Raw genomic sequence first — 13,821 nt, forward strand, 5'->3', positions numbered from 1 at the left:
CTATCCTCCAGCCATGCCTGACCTCAAAGCAGCCCTCACCTGCATTACGGGTTTCGTACCAAAACAGTACCCACATTGGCACCCCACCGCCAGCCGTATGCAAGCTACATGTGCACGCCAGGGATGAAAGCAGTATTGTATGCCAGTTGTACTTTAGTGATGCCATACTATTATACATAGTTGGATATAGCATCTGTGATACCTCTTTCAAACTAAATGTGCCTGATCCTGTGTTATTCAGTAGCTGATAGGTGTTGGGAATGCCAGTCCCTGCAGATCTTTATTAAACCCACAAGTTTAGGTTCAACCAAGGCCCAGACAACTTGATCTGCCATGAGTAATCTTGGTTTGATTTTTAAGGCTATCTGATTAGTGCTAAGGGGGGCCGCTATTGGAGTTTATCGACTATGGATCGCAGCTTGGACCCATTCGGTACACATAGTGTCTCCCCTAGCTTTTTATTTCCGCACCTATCCTGCTCATGGCTGCCAGCTCATTCCTCATAAGACACTGCTCCTTAGGTGTATCTGACAGTAGAGCAATGCTGTGTGTTTCTGAAAGGGATGAAGGTCGATGTGTAGATATTCGGAAGTCACAGTTCACTTACTTGGCGGTTTTCCAGCAAACTTGAGATCTAAAACAGGTCAGTGTTTGTTTCACTTCCGCTATTTCGGTGGCTTAAGAGCCGAGGACTGCTCAAATAACTTCCAAATCAAAGGCCAAATGCCGAACAAAAGGGGTGACGAGAGTCTTCCGTAGTGGATGACATCTCCACTATATGGTAATTTTGTCTCTTGTTATTGGGGATCGACGAGATACAGAGGGTCACACGTGATTTACTAATACCCTTATTGGCTCTACGTCAGGGTTCCCAAGTGGGTATTTCAGTGGATGAATCAACTGGGCAATCTCCGTGCTGTACTCCGTGAACATACAGTAGTTCGATTCAACAAACCTAATAGAAGGTTTACCTAGCGTACCGCGAAGAAAGGGTTTAAAGCACTCTTGCTCCCCCTAACATTCGGATTATCTCTCACTTCTCTCACTTCTCTCACACTCATTTGATACTCATTTCCCACTCTTTACACTCTTTTCACATTCATTTTAATACCACCACAAAATACCACCATGTACGCTAGCAACATCGTCCTCTTCGCCATTGGCGCCATGACCGCCTCCGCCAGCCCTCTGCTCCAGCAGCGCTCCTCTTACACCGCCTGTCCCTCCGGCATGTACGAGAACCTGCAGTGCTGCAAGACCAACGTTGTTGGCATCGCTGCCTTCGAGTGCAAGGCTCCTTCCAAGGAGCCCGTCAGCCTGGACGAGTTCAAGAGCATGTGTGGTGCTCCTGCCGTTTCGGCTCTTTGCTGCACACTTCCTCTGGTGCGTTATGGCGATGATCCCCCCTTCTCATTCACGTTACAGTGAATAAATTACTGACCAACTCCATAGGCCGGTCAGGACATTGTCTGCATGGACCCTCTCCCTGACATGTCCGCCATGTCATCCATGGGAGGCTCATCCGGTTCGTCCGGTATGCCCTCCATGGGATCCGGTTCCACTGGTTCCACTGGCCTGCCCTCTACCCGCTAAAGGGTTGTTGTCAGAAGCTGTTGATTCTTTTCTACGATCCACACTACAATTCAAATCTCGGGCGTTTTTTATTACGGCTGAAGCTGACATCTCTGGAACATATAAGCAACGTTAATTCTATACCCTTACTGTATACAAGTCATCCTATTACACTGATGTCGATTCCGACCGTTCCAATTAGCAAGGCATTGATTTGGCCTAAGATACATCGCGTACTATTCTTCGACCTGTCAGACCATTCTCACCAAAAGAGTGGATAACCCCCTCATTGCTAGCCTCGTACCTCATGAGCCCCACTGTACCATCATCCCTCAGGACAGTGTTTGGCTGGACGAATTTTCCACTTCGGCTCCAAATTTGACGCGAAGATCTTCCTCCACGTCTCAAACTCCCTATCTACAGTACTTAGATTTCTGTAAAAAGGCCGACATGACTTTATATCGGCCGTAGAGCATGGAATTTACAAAGCATTCGTTCGATTGAAAGTTTCCCAGGCGAGATGAGTTTAGAGCGATAAAAGCTAACAAATAGCGTTCCCTCCAGGGCGTTACACTCTATACTGAGCACACCACCTCCGTCTTCAAGGATATGCTTGAATATTACAAAAAGAGCCTTGTGAAATAGCAAGCAGTGATCGGTTTATTTCATACTATTGCTGATCATGGATACGTGAGCTTATCTCGTCATGCTCAGCAGACCATGTTTGGTTTTCGACCTTGAAACTACAAAGTAGCGAATTGCAGTATTATTCTCAAGTGTCAGACGCGTCACTAGGGTGGGGGCCGTTACAGGGATCCTTACCGCCCGGTCCTGGACCCTGGCAACCTCGCCACTAATGATACCATCAAGCAACCTAGCAACCTAGGTGCATCTGCAGAGAGACCTTTTTGAAAGAAACGCCTGTCTGTTCAAAGGCCATTGCATGGCTCAACTCAAAATGGAAACACAGACCCAGGCATCTTCGTCTGGTCTGTCTCAAAGCTCAAACGCCCGTTGGCTCGCTCTCACCCACCGCAACCGCTCTTCCCATTCGTCCTTTCTCTATGGAGTCAAATCGACAAAGATTTACTGCCGACCCACGTGTCCTGCTCGCCTTGCGAGAAGAGCCAATGTCGTCTTCTATGACACTGCAGAACAAGCGCGATGCGACGGGTTTCGCCCGTGCAAGAGATGCCAACCAGACAATGCGGAATTTGCCGGAGACAGAGAGGAGGTTGTTACAAAGGTTATAGAGCTTCTGCGGGTAAAGAAAGATAATTTGACGATGAAACTCGGTTTGAAGGAGCTGGCCAAAGAGGTCGGAGTAACGCCAAGCTATCTATGCCGCGTATTTAAGAAGACGATGGGGATCACGGTAGGAACTTATTTGATGGAGTTTGAAAAGGAGCCCAGCGAGGATGGGACGGAGAGCTCAGCACGCACCCCCAGTCAATTTGGATCCGATGTGAGCTTAGGGACAGGGTTGCCATTCCCAGCGACACAAGAGAGCTCCCGAGGGCCTTTCGATGATCTTCAAGGCGACAAATCGAAAGCAGGAATAGTGGATATTGCAGAGGCTCTAGACTTGAACTTTAATTTCGACGCTTGCTGTGCCAATCTTGACGATCAGTTTTGGACTGAAGACTATTGGACCGAGGACTCGTGGAACGCAGGGTTCTGGAACGAAGGATCCCTGTACTAGGGGCTAAGGCCTCAACAAGTCACTCTTGTGGTATCAATGTTTGATTCTATTGGCCAATGTTCATAAATGCTTTATACATGTACATATTTTTTGACAAGCTCTTTCGCTCTTGTACCGCCAATAGTCTACCATTTAATCCTCCAATCGAATCCCTTGACTTTAATCCTGACCCATAGGAAAGATAAGAATGCAGCCACATAGCTCAGTCCGGCAAAAAGAGCAACACCCCAATACTTCTCTTTCCCTTCCGCTTCCACTGCACTGAGAAGGCCTCCAGCGATCGGAATACTTACCAGTACTCCAAATGATACTGCAGTGAAGCAGGTCGCATAATAGCGCCCATATTCCTGAGTTTCACAAAGCTGGCCAAGGCATATTGGAGTCAAGCTAACATTGGAGCCGCTGCAGAACCCAAATAGCAGAATAAAGACAATTAGGAGCGCGTAGTTATCCAGATCCGGCACGACGATGTCTGGCAACCAGAAACATAGAACTGATACCGTGCAAAAGAACAAGGAGACAATCATTGTATTGTATCGGCCGAAACGATCAGCCATATCACCCGCCACATATCGACCTACGCAAGAAGCAGCATTGAGGATTGCGAGAAGCTGGTACGCGAACGCCGAAGACCCCGTCAGGGCCTCACCTTGAGCAAGGTGCTGTCGATCGATGTAGTAGATTGGTGTATAGGTGATGGGAATGAAATACGCCAGATCCGTTAGAAGGACACCAATGGTTGTGACTGCCATTGCTCCAGTTCCGTCGAGGAAGATTTTCGGGTCGGGCAATGTATCTCGCCAGGTGGTCTCTGCGCCTTTCCGGGGTGGGATTCTGCTTCGGCAAAATGCTATGCTGATAGCACAGAGCGCAAGTAGCACAAATCCCAGGATACGTATTGACCATCCCCAGCCAACTTTAGGGAGAAGTGCTTGTATCATCAGCGGGAATAGGACGCCGCCGAAACCACCTCCAATAAATGCTATCCCGCTGGCGAGACCGCGGCGTTCCATGAACCAATGGGCGACGCAGCCCATTGATGGAGTCAGGAGCAGGGATGAACCAATCCCGGTCATTATTGAGAACGAGAGAAATATTTGATAATATTCTGTGTCGTCATTAGTAAGGGAAAGGCACTGGTGGCAGATTGGACAAACATCGATCTCGGAATGAGGGTAAAGATCACGGATAATCATGGGACTTCGTCTTACCTGTAGATACACTGAGTGTGAAAATGCCAATCAGAGTGCAAATTGACCCGGCAAGGATCAGTAAGCGAGGTCCCATTGCATCGAATGTCGGTCCAACTTGCACTCCACAGACCCAGTTCACAAATGCATAGACCGAAAAGATCCAGCCAAGACTGGACGGAGAGACATCTGGTAAAAGTACTCTTGAGACAACGACCTCGAAGACCCCGGTTGTGTTGTAAATGCCTAGCGATGAGGTCAAACCACACCACGCACCAAACACTACTAGCCAGGCATCACGACCACCTTCGGGATAGGTAATCTCATCCTCGAATGGAATTCTTTCATTTGTTGGGGAAATGTTGCGTGTCGCTTTTTCGGGTTCGGAAGGAGAATGTTCGTTGCTGGTGGGCATCTCTGCTTTGTCACGTAAGACATCCGGAGACTCCGTGGAAGGAGACCTGTGTTCAAAGATTGGCCCCATGTTTGGAAGGTATGTTCCCTTTGTTAGTCGTTCAAATGCGAAGAGCGAGTAAATGACAGGTGATGGCGACTTGCAACCAGTCAGGAATTTTATATCTAAAGGAGGGGGATATCCCGCAGTTATAGTGAAACTATTTACAGAAATACCACATGGTATGACGTTTGAAGCATAAGAGATACCACTCAACGAGGAACAGAACAGGGCAGAAAAATATAGACAGCAGAACAAATGTATTAAATATGACCAACCAGAGGCAAGCGAACTCAAAGTAACCAATCAAAGCCAAGGGTTGACCCTGAACTCGAACTAGCCAATCAAAGCTAAGCTTTGACGGTGTACTCGATATAACCAATCAATACGTTTCGCCTAACAAAACATAGTCAAATGTACAATACGTATCTACATGATATTGGAGGGCAGTAAGTGGGATCAAAGTGACTAGCTAAAGGTAGATCTTCTCGAAATAGCTAGTAGTAATCGGCCAACCCTCCTTGGATGCCTGCCAAGGATATATTAAGCTACAAATCGAATGCTGGGATACCCTATCTGTCATTGTTTCTACATTGAGTAACTTGAAAGATTGTGCGTTAAAAACAATTGCATTCATCATTTGAGCGCCAACATCACCAAGGTCATTCGAGCAATATTGAGTAGTGGTTTTCAATGAATGAAAGACTGGTAGATTTCTTCTAGCTATATAAAAGACCGTTGGCAATACTCAAAAGTATAACAGTCTCAGTTCTCATTGTATTCTCATGTAAACTAAAGAGGACAGAAACGAATGACTCGCCGTCACCCTTGAAACAAGGCTGGTCCATACCGCAAGTTGAAAAGAAACAAACAATAGATCTTTCACGAATGCAAATCTGCCCATCCCACACCTTTTATCTCACTGCACAGAATCAAATGTGTTGTCGGCATCCTATAGGCTAATCACGCCTGTAGCTGGATAGCTTTGGGCATATTCTTCCAACTACTAGCGCTGATCACGTGCTCCTTCTCGTTCATCTGTTCCTTCTCGCTCAGATGTTCTTGCTCATTCAGTCCGTACACAGTGCTGTTTCTCCATTGCTGAAATTCGAATGCTGTCATATCGGGATAGATGGCAGGCTGCTTGTCCGATACAAACTTTGGCAATGGACCAACCGAGACATTCCGTTCCGCCTTGAAGAGATAGGCCATGGACATTCGTGGTGGAATAGTCAGGCCGCTACTGTGCTTCATTGCCTCTGGGGCAGTCACCTGGTGGATGCCACCGGTGATTCTTCCATTTGTCCAGCGGGTTAGCGTATCGCCAACATTGACAATCATCTCTGTCGTATCGGCGGGTGGCAGTGGAACAAAAGACTTTGTCTTCGAATTCTCATCGCGGTCTTCAATTTCCAAACCCCCGGTGCTGTCCTGGAACAGAAGCGTGATAGGACCAAAATCGGTGTGGGGTGCGATACGACTCGCCCGGTTACCCTGCATCTCTTCAACGGGAATTGCAGGATAGTGGGTGAGTCGGAGGTCGGTCGCGCTGGGGACACAGCGTGCGACCAACGATCCATCATCGATACCCCAAGCGACCTCAAGAGCTGCCATGAGTGTCAGGCAGGTATCGTCGCATTGGCGGTAAAAGTCTTCCATAAATCGTTTGAAGCCGGACAGCTCAGGTGATTTAGGCCACTGGTTTGGGAACTCAGTGTCATAGCTTGGACCTTGATCAAAATGTTCCTGATAGTGAAATTCTGTCAAACTCTGAGCGCTTTCGGATCAAGTGTCATGAACACGAACCTTGGAATCTTTCATGAGTCTAACTCTCGCATCACGGTGAAGTCTTCCAACTTCCTCGACCCTCCATGGGGTGTAGCCACGCATAGGACGAGGGCCTGTCTCATTCGGAATTTCATTCTTCACATCCAATGGCTGATCAAAGAATTTGTGACCCTAGGAGGCAAGGTCAGTCTCATCGCCATTAATCTGTCAGAGAACGCCTTACCCAGGTGAACAATTCCTTCAATTCCGGCGCATCAAAGGTGTGGGCTTTGAGCTTGGCGAACCCAGTCCTCTCAAAGCTGTCTAGAAGGTCAAGGGCAAAAGTTTCACGCTGCTCTTGGGTTCCCGAGGTGAAGTGGGTGTAGTTCAATGTTGGAACGGACATGATGAAGTCTTGTGATTGAGTGAAGTGCAAAGTTGTTGTTTCTTCGATATTTTGTTGATTATGTGGATAATCAAGAAAGCTCGAGTTGCATGTTCTCTCACAGACCGGATCTGAGTGAGGCTTTTATAAATTTGTTCTGATAGACAATTTCAATGTTGAGTTCATCATGCACATGAAGCAGAATTCTGACGACACGACGTGGCGATTACTTTTATTGACCTCGTAATTCAATCACTGTCATGATTTGTTGCTATGCTTACTTTCTCCTAACAAGCATCTCAGGGTTCTGAATCCTTCCGCAACGTGTAATCAAGAGGCTCATCTCTTATTGGACATTTTTGGTTCATCATTCCCTCGCGGGTTTATTCACAATTGGGCATTTTAAGTTCATCAAACAATAAGGGGAAAACCTGCCTAATTCCGGTCTTCGTATAGTGCCAGGGGTTTCTTCAATATAGGACCTAAACCGTAATTGGTTGTTTTGAGTACGCAGTCAAAGGCTAGGCCCAAGTACTCAGTGCTTTAAGAAGTTTGCCACTCGTATTCTATTGGTTACATTTGGTGCATAATTGGTAAATCTTCAGCTATTGCCCACTCAATTTCCTGTTCAACTGAATCCTGCCAATATTGAGCAAGGTACATGTTCATGGGTGGCTTAAACTTAGTTGGTCACTGTAAAACAATTTCGTCACTACTCCAAGCACAAGGCACAATACTTAGAGTTTGATCAGCCTCCGATCTTTAGCCATCTCAGAGTTTTTAATTAAGATTTGGCTGGCAGGTGGCCATGGCGGTAGCTCTTAACGATCACTACATTACTGTCGCCTGTGGCTGATTGGCCATTTCCAGTATCAACCCTAAGGTTCTTTTGTTTGTAACTTTCCGCATCATGCTGGGGGCGATACTTTTACCGGATGGTGTTCTCCCGATTAAACTCTTTTCAAGTCTGGACCCTTTTTCACGAAAGGTTACGGGCCGCCCGCTTACCCCACTATGGACCCTTCTTTTCACGCCCAAGATCTATGACATCTTGTGACTTTACATCAACTTTTCATTTGATATTTTAGATAAACAGGTTTATTCCGAGTCAAGTTGATCTACGCAACTGTGTATTGATGCTACTGAATTCGTCAGAAGCGGGATTGTCTCGTATTGTCTCCAAAACAACACGTTTCTTGCATCATGTTACCCCGCAGAAGGTCCTGTTGCATTGCATAGCAAGTATTCATTGTGCCATTAAGGCTCATATAGAGCCCGCACTGTCCCCCACAATATAATTGAACGATGCTTTGTTCGACGTCAAATGATGTTATCTGCAGAATTTCCCTCGCGGAATCTTGGCAAATGCTTCCGTAATACGTCGCATAGCCAAACCTATGCGATAGCAAACAAGTTTTCCATTTTATTCGCCTCAAACATTCTAAGTTTTCTAAGGTATCTTGCCGGCTTGACACGTCAACCGCGATGGACTCTTTTTGATCGCCCATCAATACTGGATTTTGGAAGCTCACGGGGGCACACTACGATAAGTTTTAAGATTGCGAGTTAGGAAGAGGGACTGTTGAATACCTTATCAAGTGTGGTTCTGATAGTCTTGCTCCCACTTAGCAACATCCCTTACCTGAGCCTCACCCAATCTAAATCTAACTCTAGCTCTATTCTAACCATCCCTCCATTGAAACTTTAAATTTCAGATGTCAACTACTGCAGCCGAAGAGAGCCGTGCTCCTCGACTTTGTCCAGCGCATCGGTGACGCGCGATCCCTCTCCTTCGTACAGCATTCCATCATAAGTCATCGCACCTACAACACAGCCGACAACAGGGGCGAAGAGGGGAACAAAGAAATAATAGCCAGCGGCCGTGAACACTTCACGGCCATATATGAGGGCAGAGAACAATCTCGGACCAAAGTCTCTAGCAGGATTAAGAGCCTGGTATCGTTAGTAGAAATTTTAAGCATTGTAACCTGGTAAACGTACATAGCCGGTCTGCCAGCCCAATGCCGCGCCGATGCTAAGCAAAAGCAGGAACATCGAGAGCTGAGGAGCAGGGAAGCGCTGAGCATTTCCTGGATCGGAGATGCTAAGGCAGCCAAACATCAATACGGCAGATCCCAGCACCTCAGCAAACGCGGCCTCCCAGTTCGACTCGAAGAAGGCCGATGGGTAGGTAGAGAAGATGCCCGCTGAATGGTGACCGGAAGGACTCAGAATCGACCCCCATGGAATGGTGTATTCGGGATCCCAAGCCTTGATGGCCGATCGGTAGTTTACATACACGATAGCAGCACCGACGAATCCACCCAGGAACTGCGCAGCCAGCTTGCCTGGGATGGTCTTCCACTGTCCGGCAGATGGACGCACCAAAGCCGTGCAGATAGTCACAGCCGGGTTAATGGTCGGACCAGGGTCAGACAAATAACCCGAGAGGCAGACAGCAGCAGCCCAGGCGACGTTGATGGACAACCAGGTGCCGTACTGGTAGTCGGAAAGCAGGCATTGAGCGACGACGCCATCTCCGAGGACGATCAGCAAGGCCGTGCCAAGGAACTCGGCCAAATATGGCTTCAATGCCCGACGTGGGAACATATTTACAGACCGAAAATATGTGATTCCGCGTTCCCAGGGGCTGCGGTGTTTTTTAAACGAGGGTGGGCCATGACGTCATTTGTCTCGGACCTGCCTAATCGGGATCACCGATCCCATTCCCCTCAGATAGAGAAGTTGTGCTATACATCTGCCAACTATGCATACGTATACTAGCTTATACATGTGCTATGCATATATACGTGCATCCATGGCTTAGGACCTTGAAGACGCAGATCTTCTACTCCCGCCACTATTTGAATCACAGCTTCCCCCCAGTCCCCGTGTTCCCATTGAACACACCTATTGGCACAGTCATGGCATAGCCAACACCCTATTTTGCACCTCCAACAGCACCTTCAGGGCTAGCTACAGCTCCAAGCTTATCATTGGATCCACATTTCGCGTAAGGGTTATCACAAAGCACGCAGCAACGCTTCACCAGAAAGGCTGTGGTCTTTATTCACCCAACTCACCCCGTAGATACGACATCAGTCAATCCCCTCCTACCTCAACCAGCCATCGATTATCCACACGAGACAACTAGGGCGGCTGTTGACATGATCGCCACGAACACAAAGTTGGCCTACTCATCTTGTAAGGTGATCCTATCCCACGCCGGAGGCACGCTCCCCTTTTTGATCACACGAATAAGCACTGTATCACAGGAATCAGTTGCCACTGCTAAGATTTACGGGAAAAGCTCAGAGGGATTAATGGAGGATTTCCGGTCGTTTTACTTTGACCTCGCTCTTTCGAGCTCAGATGCAATGCTTAGGCTGGTTCTGGATAAAATTCCCCATAGTAAACTTCTTTACGGTAAGCTGCTGCAACAATTCCCATTTCTACCCATAATTTTTACTAATACAATGTGCAGAGTCTGACTATCCCTATGCTTCTCCAGATAAGACACTTGTGTTCAAGCAAACGTTGGACACTTTTCCGATGAAGGATGATCCACGCGAGAAGATTCACTTCAAGAATGCGGAAGCTTTACTCGCAGAGGAAGAGTAACAGCCTTTGAATTGAAGAAGTGTCTTGCCAATTCTTTACAACTTTTGCTCATATTCTTCTGTCAAAATAGAGCTTGAAGTACCACCCTTGGGGAGTGACCAGCCCGTGAAACGGCGATTTTTTGTAGCGTCGCTTAGGACCCTGATCCATGATTCTGATTACCATAACTGGATTCTAATATTTTAAACCAGTATGTAACACGAGGCTGAGTCCTCGTGTTGATTTTTTCTTCTAAACGGGGGTGAGAGGCTTTTGTCATACCTGTCAACCTTTCGTTCCTTCACCATGCACCGCATCCTTTTTTATCTCTCGATGTTCGGTTATCTTTTGGGAGGAAGCAATAATTGCTACTATCCTAGCGAGGATGTCGCAGTTGATGACGTCCCTTGTTATGGGGGCGCCGCAGACTCGCCATGTTGCTATAAAACCTCGATATGCAAGATATGCGTTTTTTTATGGCATCTCACAGCCATTTACACTCAGCCGAGGTAGCTGTACCAATAGTAGCTGGCCGGACGGTGCATGCAATGGCAAAATTTTCTGATGATAATTCAACTAGCCTGAAAGTATACTTTCCTCTTCTCAACTAACATGGTTCGAAATCAGCTACCGAATGCGCGCCCAAGAATGTACCTTGCCATTTTACAAATCTATCAACGGCAAGCCTCACTACTGTGCCAATTCCGTCAGAATTAACTCGGGTAATCTCGGCTGTTACGTAGGAACCGCTTTCACACTCAATGACCGTGATGTTTATGCGGGAAAGGCCGGCCTTGTGAACTTGACCTCAAGTGATTACAGCTCAAGTCCAACGTCAAGTTCCAGTTCAGCTTCAAGTTCAAGCACAGCTCCAAGCAACACGACTGGGAATGCAATGGATAACAACGGTGTGAATATAGGAGCTGGTGTGGGAGTCTCCCTAGGGGCATTATTTTTCCTTGCGTTGGGCTGGGCATTGTACGAGTGAAAGAAACAACACTCTGTCCAAGCTTTGGTGGCTGGACTTGATTCCGAGGCGGCAATGGCACAATCGAATACTCAGAGCAATGCACTGGTGTGTGCTCCGCCAAGTGGGCTTTCAAATGCCCTGAAAGCGCCGCAAGTGCTCGCGATAAGTGAGCGTCAGGTGTAATAGTTTTGTGGAGGTCACAATAGTGGTTTTGCATCTTCGTCGACATAATATTTTAATCTTACATTTTCTGCATATTTCTTGACACAAAGATTTATACTAAGTGAGCTCTTTGTTAATTTGCATAGCAGCTAAATCATCAATATTGCGTAGTTTATATTATCGACTCCTGGCGGGTACATAGAGCTTAATGGGGTTGAGCAGACATGCAGTCTATAGTGGCGTACTGAACTCCTTACGGCAAGTCCGAAACTCCGAGATATGTCAGGCTCCACTTTCTTTATCGAATTCGGAGTTTTGTGTTTATCTATTTTGGATACTAGTTATTTTCCGACCAGAAGCTATGTAACTTGATAAAAGCTATAAAGACCAGACACACTTAAATACTTTGTTTTCCTTCATTCCTATACCATATCTGCTACTGTAACAATGACTCGTGTACTTCTGACAGGTGGAAGCGGCTTCATTGCCGCTCATGTACTCAACGTTCTTCTAGGCCGGGGCCACTCCGTCGTCACTACAGTTCGTTCCCAGGCCAAGGCAGATGCTATTCGACGAACCCACCCGAAAATCTCCAACGACCGCTTGTCATTTTTCATTGTTGAAGATATAGCTCAACCAAACGGTATAACCAATTTTAATATTTATCTAATGTGTATCTTGGCAACAACTACTGAATCTGGTATAGCTTTTGACCTCGCGGTTGTCACGGACCCTCCCTTCGAGGCTGTCATTCACACTGCCAGTCCATATCATTTCCATGCTAAAGATGCCCAGGAGCTCTTGGCTCCAGCCATCATCGGCACGACAGGGATTCTAAAATCCGTACAGAAATATGCTCCTCTCGTGAAAAGAGTAGTGGTGACCTCATCATTTGCTGCAATTAATGATGTTTTTGCCTCGTCTGCCGACAAGGTCTACTCGGAGGTATGTAATTCTCCCACAGCAAGATACCGTTTCAATCGCTGACATGACGACATGATACTCCAGGCAGACTGGAGCCCTATCACAGAGGAACAAGCAAACGATAGCCCTGCAAACGCATATCGCGCAAGTAAAACGTTCGCTGTAAGATTCCTGATTTCTTTCTGATTGAACTGGGATAACCCGGCAGCTAATCATTGCCTACAGGAGAGAGCAGCATGGGAATTTGTTGAGAGAGAAAAGCCCAGCTTCACACTCTCTGTAATCAACCCGCCCCTCGTCCTGGGGCCTATCAATCATAATCTTACCTCCCTCAACACCCTTAACACCTCCAACCAACGAATCCGGGACCTAGTCTCCGGTGCAGCAAAAGTCCGTTGTCCCCCGACAGGAAACTACCTCTTCGTCGACGTGCGGGATCTCGGTCTAGCCCACGTACTCGCTATTGAGAAGGAAGCCGCCGGAGGGAAACGATTCTTCACTGTTTCTAGTCATTTCTCGAATGCTGAGATTACTGAGATCATTAGCGAAGAGTTCCCTAAGTACAAGAATCGTCTGCCGACTGGAGATGCCTTGAAGCCTGGGGAGTATTCCGCAGATGGAGTGTATGGGTTCGACAACACACGGGCGAGAGAGATCTTGGGTATTCAGTTCAGGCCTCTGAGGGAGAGTATTGTTGATGCCGTGAAGAGTCTAATACCTCTGGGCGTAGACAGGATATGAGTTCTAAATTGTTTAGAAATGACCATAGAAGACTGTTTCATGCTGTGATTCAACCACATATGTATGTCCACGGTTGCTAGGACCGTGAAGCTCTTGTTTTTTTCTCAAAGAACTTAAGCCGTTGTTTAGGGTATTAAGGTCAACACCATAGTCAAGTAGCGCTTGAACAAAAGCAATACCGCCACAATTTTGCCGCTAAGAACAGAGGCGTTTTTCACTGCCAGTAAGAAGCTCGACATATTTGCTCCCGTTTGTCCAGTCTTGTACGATCTTTTCAAAGCGGCAAATTTCATTTCATGGCTTCAATATGAAGCGTAAGACATTTTGAAAGTTGAGCATTGCGGTGGTAGAGAT

General features: G+C 47.0%; 7 protein-coding genes across 7 annotated transcripts; 4 read left to right on the top strand and 3 right to left on the bottom strand.

Moving 5' to 3' along the window:
* Window positions 1–1,128: 1,128 nt before the first annotated feature.
* On the top strand, window positions 1,129–1,593 carry N7508_001477 (uncharacterized protein; the record flags this gene model as incomplete). The annotated part of the gene is made up of 2 exons (XM_058459543.1): window positions 1,129–1,383; window positions 1,453–1,593. 2 exons carry the CDS (start codon window positions 1,129–1,131, stop codon window positions 1,591–1,593), a joined length of 396 nt encoding a protein of 131 aa, XP_058323075.1.
* Window positions 1,594–2,530: 937 nt separating this feature from the next.
* Window positions 2,531–3,274, top strand: N7508_001478 (uncharacterized protein; the record flags this gene model as incomplete). The annotated part of the gene is made up of 1 exon (XM_058459544.1): window positions 2,531–3,274. One exon carries the CDS (start codon window positions 2,531–2,533, stop codon window positions 3,272–3,274), a length of 744 nt encoding a protein of 247 aa, XP_058323076.1.
* A 125-nt stretch (window positions 3,275–3,399) lies between these two features.
* N7508_001479 (uncharacterized protein) lies at window positions 3,400–4,948 on the bottom strand (the record flags this gene model as incomplete). The annotated part of the gene is made up of 2 exons (XM_058459545.1): window positions 3,400–4,382; window positions 4,486–4,948. The coding sequence occupies 2 exons, from the start codon at window positions 4,946–4,948 to the stop codon at window positions 3,400–3,402; spliced, it is 1,446 nt and encodes a 481-aa protein (XP_058323077.1).
* A 933-nt stretch (window positions 4,949–5,881) lies between these two features.
* On the bottom strand, window positions 5,882–7,091 carry N7508_001480 (uncharacterized protein; the record flags this gene model as incomplete). Its single annotated transcript, XM_058459546.1, has 3 exons — window positions 5,882–6,664; window positions 6,725–6,877; window positions 6,930–7,091. The coding sequence occupies 3 exons, from the start codon at window positions 7,089–7,091 to the stop codon at window positions 5,882–5,884; spliced, it is 1,098 nt and encodes a 365-aa protein (XP_058323078.1).
* A 1,701-nt stretch (window positions 7,092–8,792) lies between these two features.
* Window positions 8,793–9,680, bottom strand: N7508_001481 (uncharacterized protein; the record flags this gene model as incomplete). The annotated part of the gene is made up of 2 exons (XM_058459547.1): window positions 8,793–9,023; window positions 9,072–9,680. The coding sequence occupies 2 exons, from the start codon at window positions 9,678–9,680 to the stop codon at window positions 8,793–8,795; spliced, it is 840 nt and encodes a 279-aa protein (XP_058323079.1).
* Window positions 9,681–10,237: 557 nt separating this feature from the next.
* Window positions 10,238–10,691, top strand: N7508_001482 (uncharacterized protein; the record flags this gene model as incomplete). Its single annotated transcript, XM_058459548.1, has 2 exons — window positions 10,238–10,496; window positions 10,555–10,691. 2 exons carry the CDS (start codon window positions 10,238–10,240, stop codon window positions 10,689–10,691), a joined length of 396 nt encoding a protein of 131 aa, XP_058323080.1.
* A 1,558-nt stretch (window positions 10,692–12,249) lies between these two features.
* Window positions 12,250–13,467, top strand: N7508_001483 (SDR family oxidoreductase; the record flags this gene model as incomplete). The annotated part of the gene is made up of 4 exons (XM_058459549.1): window positions 12,250–12,445; window positions 12,509–12,747; window positions 12,811–12,888; window positions 12,952–13,467. The coding sequence occupies 4 exons, from the start codon at window positions 12,250–12,252 to the stop codon at window positions 13,465–13,467; spliced, it is 1,029 nt and encodes a 342-aa protein (XP_058323081.1).
* Between the last annotated feature and the right edge of the window lie 354 nt (window positions 13,468–13,821).

Source organism: Penicillium antarcticum (genome assembly GCF_028974205.1).
Source record: "Penicillium antarcticum strain IBT 31339 chromosome Unknown utg000002l_segment0_segment0, whole genome shotgun sequence".
Taxonomy (NCBI): domain Eukaryota; kingdom Fungi; phylum Ascomycota; class Eurotiomycetes; order Eurotiales; family Aspergillaceae; genus Penicillium; species Penicillium antarcticum.